Source organism: Rhinolophus hipposideros (genome assembly GCF_964194185.1).
Source record: "Rhinolophus hipposideros genome assembly, chromosome: 23".
Classification (NCBI taxonomy): domain Eukaryota; kingdom Metazoa; phylum Chordata; class Mammalia; order Chiroptera; family Rhinolophidae; genus Rhinolophus; species Rhinolophus hipposideros.
Window position 1 is genome coordinate 41,411,972 of NC_138069.1, and position 22,401 is coordinate 41,434,372.

At 39.7% G+C, this 22,401-nt stretch overlaps 1 protein-coding gene across 5 annotated transcripts in view; it reads left to right on the plus strand.

Annotated features, from left to right (window-relative positions):
* The window catches only part of BAIAP2L1 (BAR/IMD domain containing adaptor protein 2 like 1), a 76,212-nt gene that overhangs the window by 18,508 nt on the left and 35,303 nt on the right, over positions 1 to 22,401 (plus strand). For 3 of the 5 annotated variants that reach the window (XM_081036162.1, XM_081036160.1, XM_081036161.1), the window contains exons 2-3: positions 3,444 to 3,519; positions 14,415 to 14,501. In XM_081036162.1, the coding sequence (XP_080892288.1) occupies positions 3,444 to 3,519; positions 14,415 to 14,501 (163 nt within the window). The remainder of the gene's footprint in view (positions 1 to 3,443; positions 3,520 to 14,414; positions 14,502 to 22,401) is intronic. The other 2 variants (XM_081036164.1, XM_081036163.1) reach the window with 1 other exon arrangement.

The following is a 22,401-nucleotide window of genomic DNA, read 5'->3' on the forward strand; positions in this document are numbered from 1 at the left end:
ATTTCATAGAAACCTTGCAGGCACACACGTTGTGAGTGAGACTTAAACCGCTGACTGACTCCCATAACACAGGATTGAGTGGACTTCCAGTTAAGCATGGCAGAATTGACCTCGTATATTTTTTTTCTCTCTCTTCTGCAAATACATTAAAATGATGGGAAAAGAACTTTTAAAAAAGGTCTGTAAATCCATAGTATACAGACCTGAAAAAGGAAATACCCATTGACAAAAGGCCTAAAGAAATTTGGGGGTGATAGAAAATGGACAGAGGAATGGTAATTGCCCTAAGGGAACCTCAAGAACCTGCAGAGAGAAGTACTGATGAGAACTGAGCCATTTACCCCAGAGCACCCCAAAGGCCGAGGAGCAGGCCCTACAGAAGGTGGGGATGGAGGGGACAGACAGGGCTATAGTAGGAGTTCTTCAAGATGGTTGGATTGCCAGGTTCCCTCTTCTACCTCAGCCACCGACCACCAGCAGCGCCCTCCGCCTGGCAGACCAGAGATTTAATCTCTGAATATATTGAACCAAAGGAGCTTTTCGACTTGGAAACACCAGCCGAGGGTGGAGGGAGTAGAGCAGAGAGCCAGTAAAAACTGGCTCAGTAAACTGCAGTTCCCAGTCCCCTTCCTGACTGGGACAGCTGACCACCTGGTGACTGCTCCTCCCCCCACCTAATGATAGGGAATTAGAAACATCTCTGGAATGACCCAGTGGCCCCTGGTTTACTGTTGTGTGGCCAGTGTGTCTACTGACCTGCTGTCCAATCACTCCACATGAAGCCTGCTAGTCTACATGCACCCTGAAAACATACCCACTCCCACAAGTTTCCAGCCAGCATTTTGGGGCTTTACTCCTAAACACGAAGTGATCGAGGATCACCAGACATTTGAGGAAACACTCCAACACAAAAGATAGGTGGATACCAAACAATGAGAAGAAATAACCAGGAGATAACGTGGGGAACTGGAAGGAAGTACACCAAAACGACAGCTAGTTTATTCAAATAGGAGACAATATTGTATCCATTAAACAAGAACAGGATGCTTTTGAGAAAGAATAATCAAAAAACCTGACAAAGCCCAAATTAAAAATATATTAGAAGTGTTTAAAACATAGAAGTGTCAGAATGTGAAGTTGAGGATGTGTGTCAGATATGTAGAACAAAAAGTGGAAAATCAGAGAAAAAAAGTAAAATGATTAGAGAATAACTCCAGAATGTGTAAAATCCTTATCAGAATTCTACAAAGAGGGAAAAGACAGGAAACAAAACAGGAACATTTTTCAGACCTAAAGGACATAATTTTCTGTATAGATTACATAGGGTCTATTTTTTTTTTTTTTTTTTTTTTGCAATTTTATTGGGGAATATTGAGGAACTGTATTTCTCCAGGACCCATCAGCTCCAAGTCATTGTCCTTCAATCTGGTTGTTGGAGGACACAGCTCAGCTCGAAGTCCAGTCGCCGTTTTCAGTCTTTAGTTGCAGGGGATGCAGCCCACCATCCCATGCGGGAATTGAACCGGCAGCCTTGTTGTTCAGAACTTGCATTCTAATCAACTGAGCCATCTGGCCGCCCTTCCAGAAGCTCAGCGGCAGCACATCGTCTTCAGTCTAGTTGTGGAGGGCGCAGCTCACTGACCCATGTGGGAATCGAACCGCTAACGCTGTTGTTCAGAGCTTGCGCTCTACCCAGTTGAGCCATCGGGCCACCCTCGATAGGGTCTTTTGAGTGCCAGTAGAATAAATGAAAAATATACCCACAGAGACAGACCATTATGTAGTTTTAGAACACAGGAATTAAGAGAAGCCTTCCAGAAATAAGCCGAAAAAAAGAAAAAGTCGTATATGAAGGAAGAAAAAATGATGGCCAACTTCTCAATAGCAAAACTGGATATTTAAAGATTGTGGAGTAATAGTTTCAAAATTCTGAGGGAAAGTCACTTTCAATCTATAATACTCTAGCCAGCAAACTATCAATCAAATGTCAAGGTAAAGGTAATTTCAACGACATGGGTACTCAAATTTATCTCTCACATGTCAATTCTTAGGTCATTCTTGGAAAATGATCTCCAGCAAATACGAATCAGTGAAGAAAGAAAAAGATGTGGAATCCAGTTAGTGAGAGTTCTAACACAGGGGGCCAGAAAGGGACCTGCAAGAACAACAGCATACCAGGGACAGTCAGGCCAGACTGAGCAAGAGGACAGAGAGTCCTTGGAGGAAGTTCTGGGGGGAAAATGGAATGGAGATTAGCTGACAACTTTGTGTGCTTGAAAAATAATATTGATAGGTTTCTGCCAGATCTGACAGAGCGTGTGGGAAAATTTAAGGTAGATAACAGAGAAAACTAAGCATGGGGGTGGGGAGATGAGCCATGCTAATCCCAGGAGAAACAAACAGGCAGTACCAAGAAAGGAAATGTAATCCTTAGTACATTCCTTGCTTTGTAGTGACCAGTATCTACAAAGTAATAATAAACCCTGACTATTCACTTACCAGGAAGTTGCCACTTCACTATGTAGGAAGGATGGGGGAAGGATAAGTGGGGTGCTGGGGAGGCCCAAGTCCTCATCTACTGTAGCAGGAAGCCTGTACTTATTGTCCAAAATTGAAAAATTAAGATTGTCATCAAAACTATGGCAATAAATGCAAGAATAACAGCTTCGTTGAGAGTTCTCTTGAGACTAAGTCCAGAGGTGGGGAAAGGTGGTAAGGCGGGGTGGTTTTTCCCAATCGCTGTTTGATAAAATAAAAGTTAGATTCACTCTCGACTAACTCACAGTCGAGAACCTTTTATCCCAAACAGCATGTGTGTCAAGTATCTGTCCCTTTGAATGTTGTGTAGTTTTCATTCTTTTTATTGCCTGGTCCTCTACAGATGGCACACATTTGGGGAGAGGGGCTGAAGAGACCTGAGTGGTCTGTCTGGAATGACTAATTGAAGCTCATTGTGGAACAGATATATTCAGTCACCATGTGCTCTGAGTCAAGTCAGAGCCCCCCAGGAATAATTTCTGTATGTACTTCAGGTTTACGGTTTTTAAAATTTAGACCAACAGTCTCAATAATCGTCTAGAATGACAACCATTAACCTACTTAAACCCAAAAGGTGGCATCTGTTTCTGGGCCCACAACCCCTACCGGGCGCTTAGCACAGAGACAGCATGTCTGCTACTTGCTCTGTTTACAGTAGGTTCTAGGCAGCCGTTGGGCAGCTGGGGAACTGCAGGGTTACGTCCACCTGTCGGTGCTAGCACCCTGTTCCATCAGTAAGGAAATGTGTGCTCTTAGTTATTTTCGAATCAACATTCATGACTTCGTAGACTGTACTGTCAAGCATACATTGGTATGCCATAACAAAATCTATGTCGTAACAAAATCTAAAAATTACTTGGTCTACTCTTTGCTTATTTTATGAATTTGTTTGTTTTGTTTGTCAGAATGTTATGGAACAGTTCAATCCGGGGCTACGAAATTTAATAAACCTAGGAAAAAATTATGAAAAAGCTGTTAATGGTAAGTCAATTTTCTAAATTTATAAATGTAGAGCACATATAAAATTCATTCAGTAAATGTTTTACTTATTTTTAAATGCTTAATACTGAATTTTTTAAATAAAGTGGTAGAAATTATTTACAATTAATTTAATCTACAGAACTTTGCACTGATAGGATGTTCGTGTATTTGAAATGAGTAAATTGAATAATAGGCTACTATGAATAATTTTAATTATCAAATCATGCTTTTTGACATGGTTCAATCATTTATATCATTGCCATAAACATGTTTTCTACTTTTTCAACCAAATTCTTTGTGAACTAATAACATACATGAAATGTATACTTAAAATATTTATGTTAGCCTCCTACAGCATAAGAATTATTCTCCTTTTATTTATATAGAAGAATTTCTTGCCTTTGGGTGTACTTTTGATAGTAATCTGAGAAACCAAACTTTTAGCCTGAATGGGAATATGTCTCCATTAAAGGTTGAACTTAGATTCTTATTTCAAAATGAGAGCTTCCTTTAAAATGAATATGAGCGTTGGCTTTTGTCTGTCTGGGGACCAGAGTTGTTTGCTGGTTTGAAGAGGTTTCAGTGGAGGAAGCTGACATGCATGTACACACGCTTTTTCCTACTAACAGGCGCATGTTGTCAATGATCACCTTAAAAACTTGAGATGCTAATAACCTAACACAGTCCACACAGTGTTCCCTAGGTAGCAATCGTCACCCCCAAAACATTCACACCCTGGATTCACGTCCTACCCTGGTTCATTAAGACCAAGGAGCATGAGAACATCTAGTTTCCAGCCATTTTAGACTTGAAGAAGGCTTCAGCTCAAGCGTTGTGTCTTTGACATATCTCATTTCTCTCTTTCACCGTGCCCCACCTTTGAGTGCTCCCTGTTGGTATTTTGGAAATAAACCTTTGGCCTCACACACCTTCTGCATGAGCATGCCCTAGGAAAGGGAGTATGCTGACTAGACTTTCCATGACGAGTGCCTTATTGTTGTAGTTCCTGGAAAAGTAAACTGCTTATTTACTTTGGGATCTCTGTGCTGTTTGCCAGATGTTTTCAGTGTCAGGAAATGCAACAGGCCTAGGATTTGTTCTCCCTTACCCTCCAGCAGTATCGGTGACTTCTGCGATTGCCCCTCTCCCCCCTCCCTCAAAGAGCAGGAGCCTTGTTTTGTAAGTCTTGTACAGCTGACTCCCCCTGGATGACTGCTTAGTCACAAGGCTGCAAAGTCACTGCTTTAGGTGCCCCTGTGAAGGAGATCGCTGTGACCTATAGTGACCTTTTTCCTTTCTAGCATTTGCTACCTCTCTGAGGCAGTTTTACAAGGTGACTTAGTGAGTAGCCTGCAGCTTAGTCTTGTGCTAAAACAGCTTCTCCCCGAAGGGCTCTTATCACTTTAACACCTCCTGGGGACTATTCCATATTTTTAAAGGTATTTCCAGAATTTCTATAGACCATCTGGTTTTTGCTGACGCCATTGGTAAATGTAGATATATTTGTAAACTCCTTGGTAAGAATTTATGGTACCGTTGAGGATGCCAGATGTGCAGTCAACAGTTCGATTATCAGTCAAGATAACACGCATGCGCAGCTAACAGAGAGCATGGGATGAGCCGTGTCACTGGAATTTGAGCAGCAGAGGTGGGGGCTGGGAGATGGAACAGGGAGGAAGACTGGTAGGAACTGAACGCGTTGATAGATGTTAGATTTCAGTAGGCAGATGCTGTCTACAGGTACTTTAGGCAAAAAGGACAGTGTCCAACCCAAGACCTGGTGCCCACGCTGGCATGAGGGAGAAACTGTTGGGGAATACTAAAATACATGGTGGAGTACGGTCACATTATTATTACATTTTAATGCAGCGTCGGTTATCTATTGCCATATGGCAAACTACGCCTAAAGTTGGTGGCTTTAGACAACAATAATTTATTATTTATCATGGTCCTGTAAAGGCAGTGCAGTTCTCCGGACCCATGGGGCTCAGCTGTGGCCTGGACTAGGTTGAAGGCTGGGCTCACTCCCTCCTGCAGGCAGCAGTCTGTTCTAAGAGTGCAAGCCCCTGTGGGAGTTATGTTTGCTGGTACCCCGTTGGCCAAAGCAAGTCACATGACCAGGTGTGTAGGGGACTACGCCGGCTGGGAATTCTGGGAGGTATGATTCATTGAAGGCCGGAGTGTGGGCTTACTCGTTGAGCAATGCAAGGCCCTTGAAGGTTTTTGAGCAGAACTGTACCTAATGAAATAATATTTTAAGGAAAAATTATCTGGTAGAAGTAGATATATTGCATTGATGAAGTAATTGGTCAACCACTAAAATAGAACTAATATGAGAGTGCTGTAAGCGTCTTGGTGAAGTGAGAATACTCCATTGTTTCTACCTTTAAATTTACAAGTCAGACAACTATAACTCAACAAAGGATCCTCTGCTCAACCCATACACTAAGACCTGAAAGATCATGCACTGGGACATCTGAAGGTGGGCATGTTGGAGCAAGTAGGGGAGGCATGACAGGAGGAGGGACAGGAACGGTAGCCCCAGAAGCAACTCAGCACCCACCGCTGCTCCACCTAGCCCAGTAGTCGGGGAGGAGTTGGGTGAGCAGCCCTTACACTATGACTCGAGCTTAAGAAGGGCAGGAGCAGTTTCCCTCCCTGAAAAGGAATTTCCCTCCCTCATTCCCTTCCCCCATCATAGCAGAACCGGGTAGAGGTGGCTGGGAATTTGTAAATAACACAGCAGGGGCAACAGCCATAACTGGAAGGATAGGCAGAACCATGAGATCGCAAACTTGCCTCTTCTCCGTATGCCCTGGCAAAGCCTAGTAAAGCCAAAAAACAGCAGAAAAAGGAGGTAGCTATGAGAGTTCACAAAACCGGTTCTCCAACACCCTCCACATTCCCCCACCATAGTGGTGGTACCCTATAACCAAGGTGAGCTGTCACAGAGAGGACACCCACCATCCTAGTGAGTACACAGTATTTTCCTTAACTGAAGTGACACCGCTCCACCACAATCCAGAGGTACAGAGAGTGCAGGGAAGAGAAAACAAAAACTTTCACTAAACCACCATCTACTGGAAAACAAAAGAAAGTAGCCTCCCTGCTGAATTGTTGAGAGCAAAACTGCCCAAGTAAGAGAGTGCTACCTCAAATGCACAGACAGAGAAACAACCCATCCAGTACCAAGAACAATCAAGGTAAAATGGGAGCATAGAAAGAAAATGAAAAGTCTCCAGAAAACCAAGTCAAAGTCATGGAAAACTGATTTAAATAACATAATTCAAGATTGCAGTTATGAAGAAACTCAAGGATATACAAGAAAACTCAGAAAGGCAGTTCACTGAACTCAAATAATAAAACTCAAATGTTCACTGAATAAAATTAGTAAACAAAAACAATACTTTACCAAAGAGACTGAAACTATAAAAAAGCCAAACAAATTCTGGAGCTGAAGAACTCAATAAATGAGATGAGGAATGCATTAGAGAGCACTGGAAATAGAGCAGTCCAGATGGAAGAGTTTAGTGAACTCAAAGATAGAAACCTAGAAATGACCTACGAGGAAGAAGAGAGAACTAAGTTTAAGAAAATGAAAGAACTCTATGAGAACTATCAGACTATATTAGAAAGAACAATCTAAGGATAATACCGTGTTTCCCTGAAAATAAGACTTAGCCAGACCATCAGCTCTAATGACTCTTTTGGAGCAAAAATTAATATAAGACCCGGTCTTATTTTAATATAAGATCCAGTCTAATTATATAATATAATATCATATCAGGTCTTATATTAATTTTTGCTCCAAAAGACTCATTAGAGCTGATGGTCTGGCTACGTCCTATTTTCGGGGAAACACGCTAGATATATCTCAGGAAGAAGGGAACAGAGCCTACTCAAACAAATAACTGATGAGAACTTCCCAGGCCTATGGAAACAACTGGACTTTAGAATAGAGGAAGCTAACAGACCACCTAACTATATTAATGCAAAAAGACCTTTCTCCAAGGCACGTGTTATTCACATGCTGTCGAAAATTAACTGTTGAAAATTAATAACAAAGAAAGAATTCTCAAGACAGCCAGCAGGGGGGCAGGCTGGGGGGAGAAAGCCTGTGACCTCCAAAGTAAATCCCTCCTAAGTCGTCTCTAGGTTTCTGTCTTTGAGTTCACTAATTCTCTCTTCCATCTGGACTGCTCTATTTCAAATGCTCTGTAATGCATTCCTCATCTTATTTATTGAGTTTTTCAGCTCCAGGGTTTGTTTGGTTTCTTTTTAGATTATGATCAGATTTCTCAGTAGAAACATTACAATATGGGACAGAGTGGAAGGAAATTTTCAAAATATTGAAAGAGGGGAACCATCAGCCAAGGATAATATATCTAGCAAAGTTACCCTTTAGATATAAAGGAGAAATAAAAGTTTTCCCAGACAAACAAAAGCTGAGATTTGCCACCATAAGATCTGCATTACAAGAAATGTTGAAAGGAAGTCTTCTGCCAGAAACAAAAATACAGAAGTATATAAAATTTTGAATAAGATGATTAACAGAAGCAAGAAACTGCTAATCTACTTCAAAATAGTTATTAAATGCTTAATTGTAACATGTGAAAGGGCATTAAAAATGACTATGCTGCAATTTGGTAATGAATGCACAACGTAAAAGAGAGAATTTGTGACAAAATCATAACAGGAGGAGGTAAAGGACTGAACAAGTACGGGTGAAAGACGATAAGAGGGAACTGGGAGAAAAAAACTATTAATATGTATGCGATATTTTACACAGATCTGATGGTAACCACAAAACAAATATCCAGAGCTGAGACACGAAAAATCAAAAAAGAGGAAACAGAAAAAAATAATAGAAAACCACCAAACTAAAATAGCAGACAGAATCACAAGGGAAGAGAAACAATGGAGATACAGAGCAACCAGAAATCAAAAGATTAAATGGCTGTAGTCCTTCTTTATTAATCACCCTAAATGTAAATGGACTGAACTCACCAATCAAAAGGTACAGAGTTGCAGGATGAGTTAAGAACAAGATCCAACTACATGTTGCCTGCAGGAGACTCATCGCAGCTCCAGAGGAGAACACAGGCTCAAAGTGAAGGGGTAGAAGATAATACTTCAAGCAAACAGACTCACTCAGGAAAAAAGAGAGAAGACTCAAATAAATTAAAAAATGAAAGAGGAGACGTTACCATGGACACCACAGAATTACTGAGGACTATACAAGAATACTGTGAAAAGCTATATGCCACCAGATAACCTAGAAGAAATGGACAAAGTCTTAGAAATATGTAACCTTCCGAGACAACAGTGAAAAATTGGAAAACCTGAATAGACCGATCACTGGTAAGGAAATTGAAACAGTAATTTAAAAACTCCTAAAAAACAGAGGCTGGCCCGGTGTTTCATGTGGTTAGAGCTCCATGCTCCTAACTCCGAAGGCTGCCTGTTCGATTCCCACATGGGCCAGTGGGCTCTCAACCACAAGGTTGCCAGTTCAATTCCTCGAGTCCCGCAAGGGATGGTGGGTTCTGCCCCCCTGCAACTAAGATTGAACACGGCACCTTGAGCTGAGCTGCCTCCCGGATGGCTCAGTTGGTTGGAGCGCATCCTCTCAACCACAAGGTTGCCAGTTAAACTCCTTCAAAGGATGGTGGACTGCGCCCCCTGCAACTAGCAACGGCAACTGGACCTGGAGCTGAGCTGCGCCCTCCACAACTAAGACTGAAAGGACAACAACTTGAAGCTGAATGGCACCCTCCACAACCAAGATTGAAAGGACAACAACTTGACTTGGGGAAAAAAAAAGTCCTGGAAGTACACACTGTTCCCCAATAAAGTCCTGATCCCCTTCCCCAATAAAATCTTAAAAAAAAAAAAAAAACAAAGTCCTAAAAAACAGAAGTTCAGGACCAGATGGCTTTACTGATGAATTCTACCAAACATTCAGAAAACACTTAATATCTATCCTCCTCAAACTCTTCCAAAAAATTGAAGAGGGAATACTTCCTAACTCATTATACAAGGGCAACATTACCCTGATACCAAAACCAGGCAAGGACAAGAAAAGAAAATTATAGGCCAATATCTCTGATGAGCATAGATGCAAAAAGCCTAAACAAAGTACTGCCAAATTGAATACAACAATATATTAAGTAGATAATACATCATGATCAAGTGGGGTTCATTCCAGGGATACAAGAATCATGCAACATCTGCAAAATGTAATACAACGTATTAACAAAATAAAACATTAAAATCATATGATCATATCAATACATGCAGAAAAAATATTTGACAAGATACACCTATTTATGATTAAAATATTCAATAAAATGGGTATAGTAGGAAAGTGTCTCAACATAATAAAGGCCACAGATGACAAACCCTCAGCTAATATACTCAATAATGAAAAACTGAAAGCTTTTCCTCTAAGATCAGGAACAAGACAAGGACGCCCACTCTTGCCATTGTCATTCAGCATAGTATACTGGACTTTCTAGCCAGCACAATCAGGCAAGAGAAAGAAATAAAAGGCATCCAAATTGGGCATGAAGAAGTAAAACCATCACTATTTGCAGATAACATGATTCTATGTATAGGAAACCAGAAAGATTCCACCAAAATACCACTTGAAACAATAACCAAGTACAATAAAGTTGCAGGATACAGAATCAATATACAAAAATCTGTTGTGTTCCTGTATACTAACAACAAAATATCAGAAAGAGAAAGGAAGAAAACAGTCCCATTTAACATTGCAACAAAAAGGATAAAATACAAGGAATAAACAAAGAATGTGAAGTACCTGTACTGAAAACTACAACATATTGTTAAAGGGAATTGAAGATACAAAGAAATGGAAAGATAATCTGTGTTCATGGATTGGAAGAATTAACATTGTTGAAATGGTCATATTACCAAAAGTAATATACAGATTTAATGCAACCCCAATCAAAATCTCAATGGCATTTTTCACAGAAATAGAACAAAAAACACTCAAATTCGTATAGAACCACAAAAGACCCCAAATAGCCAAAGCAGTCCTTAGAAAAAAGAACAAAGGTAGAGGTATCACACTCCCGGACTTTGAACTATGCTGCAAAACTACAGTAATTAAAACAGTATGGTATTGGCAGAAAAACAGTCACACAGACCACTGGCATTGAGAGCCCAGAAATAAACCCACACATATGTGGCCAACTCATTTTCACCAGAAGAGCCAAAAACATACCATAGAAAAAGGAAAGTGTCTTCAGTAAATGGTGTTGGGCCAACTGGAAAGCCACATACAAAAGAATGAAACGACTGCTATCTGACACCACAGCAAAAAAATTAACTCAAAATGGATTAAAGACTTGAATGTAGCACCTGGAACAATAAAATACATAGAAGAACACATCGGCACTAATGGAACTTGATTTCAGCGGGGTTTGTGTGAACTTGACTCCAAAGGCAAGGGAAGTAAAATAAAGATTAAATGAATAGGACTACATCAAACCACATACCTTCTGCACAACTAAAGAAACCAACAAAACAAAAAGGCAACCAACCGAATGGGAGAAAATATTTGCAAACTGTATCTCCGATAAGAGCCTAATATCCAAAATATATAAAGAATTCATACCACTCAACAACAAAACAAGCATTCTGGTTAAAAAATGGGCAGAAGACATGAACAGATACTTTTCCAGGAAAGACATACAGATTGCTAACACATATATGAAAAGATGCTCAACATCACTGGTTATGAGGGAAATGCAAATCAAAACCACAATGAGATACCACCTCACACCTGTTAGAATGGCAATTACCAATAAGATAAGAAATAAACATTGGTAAGGATGTGGAGAAAAGGGGAACCCTCATACACTTCTGGTGGAAATGTAAATGGCTGCATCCACGATGGAAAACAGTGTGGAGGTTCCTCAAAAAATTAAGAATAAAGTCACCATATGACCCAGCAATCCCTCTTCTGGATACCCAAAAAATTAGAAAACACTCCTAAAAATATGTGTGCCCTGATGTTTATTGTAGCATTACTTACAATAGCCAAGACATGGAAACAATCTAAGTGTCCCTTGATAGATGACTGGATAAAGAAGATGTGGTACATATATAAATGGAATACTACTCGGCCACAAAAAAAAAATCAATGAAATAGTGCCATTTGTGACAACATGGATGGATCTTGAGAGTATCATGTGAAGTGAAATATGTCAGAAGAAAAAGGACAAAAACCGTATGATTTCACTCATGGGCTATAAAACAAAAAGCAACAAAGGAACAAACTCATAGATAACAGACAATAGAGTAGTGCTTTCCAGAGGGGAAGGTGGGTAGGGGAGGACAAAGAGGGTAAAGGGGGTTATATATATGGTGATGGAAGGAGAGTAGACCTTGGGTGGTGAGCACACAGTATAGTATACAGGTGTTGTGTTGTAAAGTTGTATATCTGCAATTTATATAATGTTATTAACCAGTGTTCTCCCTCCAGATTAAATAAATTAATTAAATAAATAAATAAATAAATAAATAAATAAATAAATAAATTGGAACCATTATGCTTCATTCCTTAAAACAAGAAGTGGTAGGAAATCTCTTAATGTGTTCACAGAGGGGGCCAAAATTATGAAAATATTTTATTCTGGATAAATTATATAATTTTTAAAGTTAATTCAATTTTATCATAAAAGCAAGGATATTTTACTAGACTGAGAAGGTAGTTTTAAACATAAGTCAACAGTTAATGAAAAATTTCAATTGAATGTGTGGGTTCAAACCAAAAATTTTGTTTAAATATTGTGTAATCCTGTATACCATTCTCTCACTAATTTGCTTTTCAGTTTATCAGTATCTTGCAATTTAAAATCTTCATACTAAAATATTGCATATATTAACTTGACAGTTTACTGGCTACAGACTTGTTTTTAGGTGGAGTCATCTCTTTTTCCGTTTTAACTGAGGCCAAAGAGTCAAAAAGCACCATAATTTAGAACTGAGTAAGTGAAGTACATTAGCTGGAGTGTGTGCACTCCCTCTGACTTGCCGTTGACCTTGGGAATGTCCCAAAATATCTCCACTCCCCTTCATGAAACAGGTTGATAACGTAACCGACCCATATCTTAATGTTGTCAACTAGAACAACTCAAGTAATGATTTGGAAAATTTACAGAAATGCTACTTGCTATTCGTCCTTTTTATAATTATACTTTAAGGTATAGTGAAAGGTATTTCATAGTCTTATGAAATAACGGTATAGTAGAACATTATATTTCCTAAACTTGTATACAAATATAGTAAAAAACATAACTTTTATAATTTTTAACTCTGGAAGAAATGCTAAAGTGGATTAATTTGTCATGAAAATACCTTTTTTTGGCCTTCAATATCTTTAGCTGGACTTGTACATTAATTTAGCCTATGACACCCTCACACACACTTTTTTTAATATATGTTAAATGCTTTTTTAAATTTACCAGTTAAAAATTGAGGCAGAAATCTACCCATTATAAATTGAGGCAGAAAACTTTGTTGTAGAGGGAAAGAAGGAATTGGTATAAGCAACTTCCATTTGTTTGTCCATTACTCACGCTGTTAGGGCATTTTATAGATGACCATCCTTTGTTTCACAAAGAATAACTGACTTGCCCAAGGAGGTCGTGTCATTAGAACAAAATGTAGAGGGCGGCCGGGTGGCTCTGGTGGTTGGAACGCTGTGCTCCTAATGCGGAGGTCGCCCGTTCGCTTCCCACAGCGCCCTCTACAGCTAAGATTGTGAACAACGGCTCTCCCTGGAGCTGGGCCGCCTGGGCCGCCGTGGGCCGCCGTGGGCCGCCAGGAGTGGCCGAGCAGCCAGCGTGAGCGGCCGGCAGCCAGCGAGAGCTGCCCTGAGCTGCTGTGAGCGGCCGACCAACAATTGCCTCAGCCCCCAGGGGAGCGCAAGGCTCCTAAGACCAGCATGGGCCAGGGAGCTGTGTCCTACACAACTAGACTGAGAAACACTGACTTAAACCAGAGGGGTGGTGGGGAGACTGAAGAAGTGGGGGTGGGAGCAGTAAAGGTAGAATTTAAACCAGGTCTGTGTTGCCCCTGACTCCACTCTACCTCCCTCCAAAATAAAAAAAAAAAAAAGGAAAAGGAAAAACAAATCAAAATGCAGATTTATGTAGCTTATAATTTAGTCCTCAGAATCAGTTTGAAAGGAGAAATATTACTTTTAAGATAATTAGAATCCAACTTGTATAGAGATTTTCCTTGTTTTTGCCCAAAAGGTGGGGGGGGGGTAGAGCATTAAGTTATTTTTCAGGTAATTCTATTGTTTTTGGGAATGATAATTTATTTCAAATTTCATGGATGTCTCCCCCGACCACAGTAGGTGTTTATGTCTCAAAATGTCTTTTTCAATAGAAAAAGTGCAAATGCCATTGCAGAACCAGGCTCGTCGGCCACCCCACACAAGCCCTTCTAAATAAAATCCAGCAGATCTGGATTGCTGTAAGAATAACCAGCAGGGAAAAGATGTTTTGCTGGGATGGACGTGTTCCCAGCCCTAATTCAACGTTAGAAACACATCCGCTCCAGAACTGGCATTAGGAGCAGGCAGGGCCTTCTCTAGATAGACTGCCAGGACCCTGGGGAACTGGCCTGAGGCGAGGACCCCACGGAACTCTCCAGCGAGTGGGGCCTCGGGAAGTACAGTGGAGGGACCTCTGCCTCCACACAGCTGTCGGCACAAGCACTGCCTTCTGAGAGCCACGCTGGCCGCAGCCCAGACCTTCCTGCAGCCAGAAAGGACAGGGATGTTTGGGAGAAAACCTGTGTCGTTTCCTCCTTTCCTTGTCTGAGTCATGATTTTGTGTGTCGCCTTCCCTGTCTAGCTATGATCCTGGCAGGAAAAGCCTATTACGATGGAGTGGCCAAGATCGGTGAGATTGCCGCCGGATCTCCCGTGTCGACTGAGCTGGGTGAGCTGACTGTCCTTGATGCATAAACCTAATGTGAGCTGCGGTTTCGGGGCCTTTCCTCCTGTGAGTGCCTGTAAGAACACATGAAGAGACCAAATCCAGAATAGAAAGGAGAGCTGGCCCAGCATTCTGGTTTGTGAACCCAGCACCCAGTGTGTTTGCTTCTGGGATGACTGAGTTCACAGTGCCCTGTCGAAAGCGGAGTTTTAGTTAGAGGTCAGACCAAGGCCAGTGCCCGGCCTCCCTGCTCCCTCGGAACTGGGCTTCTGATCTAAGCCTTGGGCCCAGCTCTTCCTTCGGATCCCTGCAGCACAAAGGGAGCCCAGGGAGCTTTGACCTACATTCCTTACTGAAGGAGATGGGTGCGCCGGGCCTCCCGGCTCTGGCAGGAGTATTTCCTGTGACTCACCTAGCAGAAAGTCAGAGCCCTTTACGTTCTGTTCTTGGCTCTCGCTGCTTCCACAGTTGCTCTCAGTTGTGATTTTTCCGGTTTTGCTGGTATGAATTGGTCTCCTGTGCACATACGAAGGGCAACCACACCCTGGGCAGTGCCAGCTGCAGAGGGAATCCAGGTCTCTTGTTACAGAGCCAGTTCCCTGTACCATCTCCTAAGGGGGGAAAGAACAATTTTTTTTAATAGCCCCACATACAATCATCATTTCAAAATCTTGACGAATATGTTTTGTTTTACAAAGGGTAAAATTTCTGGCTTCCAAATGTTTGTTATAATTTGGAAGTTTCAGAAAACCAGAGGAAAATGTTGGTAAAGTGTGTGTGTGTCTAAAGAAATGTGGGCCTGTCTCCAATTAAAAAAAGTGGAAAGGGAAGCAGAGGTGGGGTACAGGAGCATGCACTTAAGGTTCGAATAATTCACACCGATTCTATATAAAGTGTCTTGAGGGTTTTCACTATTGCTTGGAAAACTCTTAACTGACCCATAAAAGTGGAGAAACAAGTTTGAGGTGTGAGGACAGCGCTGGGGTTGGAGGCTGGGCTGCTTGGGTGTAAAGAGAGCTGCCTGCTCATTAACATTCTGACAGATTTTGTACTTGGAGAGTTTATAGAGTCTTAAAACTTACAGACAAAACCTAAACCTGATGTGACGCTGTATGATGAGTAAGTCAGTACTGCTATGTTTAATAGAAACAATTTTAGGCAGAAGTTTTTCAAAACCCTGACTTGTGTTCTGTTGTTGGTGCCATAACGTCTGCGTATTCTGGTGAGGACTGAGCTGGGGTAACTCTGTCCTAATAAGCAGCATCAATTTAATAAAATACACACTGCATTATGTAGACAGAAGAAGATAGTAAAACTTGGGACATTTGAGGGATGGCTGCGATGATTATAGGGTTGCAAAAACTAGGACTAAATGAAAAAGAAGCATCCTATTTGTGTCAGGCATGGGGGCAAATGTATGACCCTTACATTAAAGCTTATGGCGCTCTGACTCAGTGTCATTCAGTTTGACGTTTTTTATGTTTTATGGTTCTTGCCACTGTTCAAATAAGACTTCTGTTCCACACCTTATTTTATTCAGCGGTGAGTTCGTAATGTTGAATCAGCTATTTCCACAGCAACCGTGTTGTTATAAACACGAGCTTAAAACTTCAGTTTCAATAAGGAAAATACGTTGCAATGGTGAAGTTTCTTTCATGTGTATATGTATTTTACTCAGAGGGAATGGAAATAATTTCTGTTGTGTTTTATTTTTGTTTCAAGTTGTCCTTTTGCTTATATTCTCTATCTCATATAGTCATCAATTTTCTACTCATTTACAGCAACTCCATGATAAAATGGTATCCTAGTAAGAGGATACCTAATATTAACTTTTTTTGCTTTGCTTAGTTTTTTTATTTTGTTGTTAAAGTTTAGACTGAAATACTACCCTAGATCTGTTTAAATTCACTGTATGGAAGAACAGTGGACAATTCATAGAAAAAAGAGAGACCTGAGGTAGATTGTATTTTTCTCATTTTTCAAGAAGATTTTATTGTCTAGTTACTGACTTTTGGTATTGGTATTCATAACTTTATTATGAAATATATGTTATAAATTCCATCTGCTAAATCTGAAGGGGAATTACATATGTGAAGATCATAAATCATTTCAAAATTTTCTTAAGAGTATTGTCTTTGAAAAACATTTGTTTTCCTCCACAAAAAACATCTATAGTTTAAAATTTTTCAATTTAAAAATATTGCTCCAGGCAGAGGAGAAAGGGATGCTGAGGGATTCTTATTTCTAAAACTTTTATTGTAGAAGATTCTATATTAATGTTGAATTAAAATATTTTTAATGTTATATATATTTTTGATTTCATACATATTTTTACATGAAACTTCCCTTATATTCAGATACTTTTGTACTTTGGGAGATAGGTGAAGAAAATATACTCTGGGTAAAATATTTCATAGAAATTTATAGAAAGGATTCAACTTGGAAAACTTTGCCAAATACATTATGAATGTCGATCAGGGTGGCAGAGCTAAGCATTTCAGTCTTTTCTTAAGGCTGGCGCAGGAAGCGAAAAACTGGACGAGGACGTTGAGTAGCCTTCTGCTTCCTCCATAGTGGGTCAGAGCTGCGGCAGTGCCATTTCTGATTTCTAGCTTTGTGTGTGACCCTTTTAATATCCCGCTTTCAGCATCAGCTCACCCAATGATATGTGAATAATTTAAGATACTTTTTTGCCCGAAAATAACAAAATACCCAACTAATAGTGGTTTAAACAATTAGGATGTTTGTTATCCCACATAGGAAGGCTGTTGTTGATTTTCTTGCAATATTTTTGTAACAGCTTTATTGAGATAATTAAGATATAGTACAATTTGCCCATTTAAAATATACAGTTCAGTAATTTTTAATATGTTCACAAGGTTTTAAATTATCATCACAGTTAACTTTAGAGTATTTTTATCACCCGAAGAAGAAATCCCATGCCCATTAGCAGTCATTTCCCATTCACCCCCAACTCCAGCTGTATACAACCATTTAGCTTATTTTGTCTCTATAGATTTGGTTATACTGGACATTTCATATAAATGGAATCATGGTTTATTTCACTTAGTATAATGATTTCAAGGTTCATTCATGCTGTATCATGTTTCAGTACTGTAGCATGTATCAGTACTTTTCTTTCTCTTGGTTATGTATTTAGGAATGGAATTGCTGCTCAACTCTAACCTTTTGAGGAACTGCTGGACTTTTTCAAAGTGAATACACCATTTTACATTCCCACAGCAGTGTGTGAGGGTTACAATTTCTCTACACCCTCATCATCACTTGTTATTGTCTGTCTGTTTTATTATAGCCATCCTTGTGAGTGCGAAGTAATATTTCATTTGGGTTTTGATTTACATTTCCCTAGTGACTGATGATGTTGAGCATCTTCTCACGTTCTTATTGGCCATTGCATATCTTTGAAGAAATTTCTATTCACATCCTTTGCTCGTGTCTTACTGGGTTATCTTTGTATGATTGAGATTGCAGATTAACTTTTAATAAAGTTTTGTTTTTATGTTTTGATTTCTTTTATCATCACTACAGTAGTTCTATTGTTTGAAGTTCTTGACAGTCTAATTCTGCTGATACTGTTATTGTGCCTCTTGATTCTCATTCATGAAGGAGCCCTTCCTGAAAGGGTTTTATTGTCATCTTATGGCTCTTCTCCATGCTGGGCTCATCTATGGAGAAACATTGGGAGTCACCGAGAAATGCAAAGGAGAAATGCCAGGCAATGGTGAAGCTCCTCTGATTTAATTAATAGAGTTTACTTCTTCGAAAATAGAAATAGTTGATGTAATATGATTTTTCCGCTTGATAAAAATTCTCGTAAAATATTTAGAATTTGCAAAGCAGTAGAAATGCCCCCTTTATTTTTTGTTGTATCCAAATGAGCAAAGATGTTCTGTAAGTTTTGCAGGGGGAGGTGATTCAGACTTTATGGAAAATATTTCAATGTAAATATCTAAAATTTGTAAGTTATTTAATTACCTGTAAGTTATTAATTACCTGAAAGAAATAATGGCAGATTTTAGTTTTCTATAAATCTTGCGGATACATCCCCTTCCCCCAAAAAAGTCATTTCCTGATCATTTTCTCTTGAAAATAAAAAGTCCTTTCTGAATAGTCTATTCTCCTATTTAGAGAATATTCAGAAAATGTGTCATTTCTTTTTTCAACTGTAATTGAAAGTGATAGGAAAATACTAATGATTGAAGAGAGATACCAAATTTTAGTCACTTTTATGCTGAATCCTCTCAACTACTTGAAGATTACAATAAGAATTGCCAAATATTTTGAAGTCTCTGTCAAATTCATTTTGCTAAAGCATCACCTTTTATCAGTTGTACCTTACCTGCTAGGGCGAGCAAACTCGAGCCAGGGGGCTGACCAGCACCTATTTGTAAATAAAATTTTATTGGCACACAGCCATGCCCATTGGTTCATGTGTTTTCTAGGGCTGCTTTCAGGCTGCATGCAGTTCAGGCTACGATGGCAGAACTGAGTGGTTCCAACAGAGAAGTTTGGCCCCTAAGGAGCCTTAACCCGATGGTGGAAGACCATTAGTGTCATACAGTTTCTTAAATGTGTGGACTGCGTGATCTTGGGAGGGATTTGATACCCTTTTCTGCAGAGAAAAAGCGGTTCCTCAGCATGTGCTGTCTAAGCGCTTGGGTTTAGCATACATTCACAGCATGATTCTAACCACAATAGCCGGAGGAAGGTCAAGAGCATAACCCTCCTGCCTTGTTGGGAGGCACGAACAAACAAACGAAAAGCCAAAGCCCAGAGCTCTGTAGTCAGAATGTGGCAGCTGAAATAGTTTAATCTGCTGTGTTTAACTGTTAAATAATAAGTCACATGAATAATAATTGATGTGACTCAGGTCGTCAGGGTGTGTGCCTGTAGTTACACACATAAATATCACAAGCACAGTTCACCTCCAGGAACAGTACTCATTTAAAAGAAGAGACTGAAATTTGTGTGAAACTTCCAGTTTTGTCCCTAAATCAAACAACATTTATTTTTAAAAACTTAGAAAATATTGAAAAGGTAGAAAGGAAAAACAGAAATGGTCAGGGGAATATGTTTTGGCAAAATATTTAAAAGAAAGTTTGAACCTGTTTTAACGTCTTAAAGCATAGAAAAATAAAGCTTGTTCTCATTTATTTCTCAAAGAATAACAGGGGACTTTCTTTGGGGAGTTTACAAATTTGCTTTGAGGTCCTTACAGCTCGCCATTACATAAATTTAGAGTATGTTATTTTGTTCCAGTTTAGTCAGCTATTACATTATTTTGAATCAGTTATTAAATTGTTTGGACCAGTTTCTTAAATTGGGCACAGAACAGAAGGTTTTTCTCCCCTCACCACCAGGCAATCTAGAAAATCATAGGTTTTCTTTTGTTATTGATAGAATGTTTATAGGTCGTGCAATTTTTTAAAAAATATTTATTATGGTTTTGACTTTTTGATACTCAAAACCCAACCTGACAGTCTTGGGTCTTAGGAACAGGGGAAAAAATCTTAAGTATTTTAAAAGAAATGTTATGAATTTGCAAAAATGTTACAAACATATTTCTAAGGTCTAGATTAAATGAAAGAATTCATACCAGAGTGGATAGGAGAGCTAAGTTGAGCCAAAGCAGTTATTATGGACCAAAACCACTTAACTTTTAGTTGTAAGTTTGGCTCACTTTAAAGAAATTAAAATCTTTCCCACAAAAATAGGAAACAGCCAACAGGGAATTTATTTTATTTGCTGAACAATAAATAGCACCTGCTGTGTGCCAGGCGCTGTTCTAAGCATTTTACAAATATTGACTCCTGCACTCATCATCATAGCCCTCTGACACATCTATTATTTCCATTTTACAGATGAGGAAATGGGTGTTCAAAGAGAGTAAGTAACTAACTTGCTGAGGTCACCTAGGTGGTTAATGGCTAGTTATTAGGTTGGTACAAAAATAATTGTGGTTTAAAGGGTTAAAAATAATTGCAAAAACCGCAGTTACTTTTGCATTAACCTAATAATTTGAACCAGGCGGTATGCCAGCTCTGTGGCCTCTCATGCCAATTGAATTTTCTGTATGTTAGTGAGATGTGCTTTTTCCGATGTGCTTTATTATGTGGCAGTCAAGAATATCATGCCCTTTAGGGCTCAGCGGATAAAAGGCGTTGTTAAATAGCAAACATCATATAGTCTGAAACAGATTCGGCATATGTAAGTCTGTATTTTGTGTTTCCTTCAGATATGATCAGTAGTTATAAGAAAAGCATTCCTTCTCTAGGCTTTGAAGTAACTAAATGTGCAAATGATGTACTGTATGATTAGTAAAAAACTACAGATGTGAAAAAAACAAGTTGTCAAGATTAGTCAATTTAACATATAATGCTTCCTGATTGCTCGATGGACACATCCTGAATGTAAACGTGGTACATCATAGCCTATTTTTCATTAGACTTTATTCTGATTGCCCATTCTCTTAAATCTTTGAATTTTGAAGTGTATGAAGAGCAGATTATCTTGTTTAAACACAATTTTCACAATTATTCAAATTGGTCTTTTTCTCCTTAAAGGATATTGTGTGTCCTGTCAACTCAAGATGGCTACTCTGTCGGCCATAGCAAAGGACAGCTGGCCAGGGGCACAGGCTGCACAGGCTGCAGTGAGTGGTGGTGGCTTACCACTGCCACCGTCATTGTTCCTGAGAGCTGCTCTCATCCTCTTACTACTGCGCAGTGTCTAACTCTTCGTGGCCCTGTGCTAGGCCTTAACTCATGTGTCTGGAACAAAACCACCAAGTTCTAACACAAAGAGAGGAGGAGAAGGTGCTTGGAAGCATGCCAAGACAGTGGCTCTGGACTGAAGCACAGGAAACGCAAAGGGGTGGCCCCTGTGACAGGCTGAGGAAGGAGGATGACTACGTAGAAGGGTGAGGGACCCGTCAAAGACAGGTGCAGGTAGAATCGTGAGTGATTCAGGCCTGGCTTGTCACATGTTCCCAAGCACACACAGATACCATGATGGAGAGTGACAGCCTGGGCTGGGATTAGGTAGATTCCTTGTTCGTGCAGGTGGGATTCTGAGTGTGGGGAGGAAGTGCCCTTCCTCAGGTACTCTCTCCTGTTCTGGATAACTTCACAAAATTATGAAAAGTAAAGGTGCCAACAAGCACATGAAAAAATGTTCAACATCACCAGCTGTTGGGGAAATGCAAATCAACACAAGGAGACTCCACTGCATACCCAACAGAGCGGCTCTGATTAAAAGACAGACAATATCAAGTGCTGGCAAAGATAGAGCAGTTGGAACCCTCATACACTGCTGGTAGGAATGTAAAATGGGGCAGCTACTTTGGAAAAGAGTCTGCCAGTTCCTCAAACTTTAAATACAGAGTTACCATATGACCTAGCAATTCCATTCTTTAGATACTACTCAAGAGATATGAAACATATGCCCGCGTAAAATCTTAGCACTGTGCACAGTGGCCGAAAGATGGAAACAACCCAAATGTCTAGAAGCTGTGAATGGATAAACAAAATATAGTATATTCATACATTGAAATATTATCCAGTCATAAAAAAGAGTGAAGTACTGATACCTGCTGTAACAGGGAAGAGCCTTGAAAACATGCCAAGTGAAAGAAGCCAGATAAAAAGATCACATACCGTGTTTCCCCGAAAATGAAACCGGTCTTATACCGTATTTCCCTGAAAATAAGACTGGGTCTTGTATTAACTTTTGCTCCGAAAGATGCATTAGGGCCTATTTTCAGGGGATGTCTTATTTTGTCATGTACAACAATCTACATTTATTCAAATACAGTCATGTCGTCATCTTCTGGAACATCGTCAGAACGTACTAAATGCGTCTGTCTGGCTGACGATCTTAACTG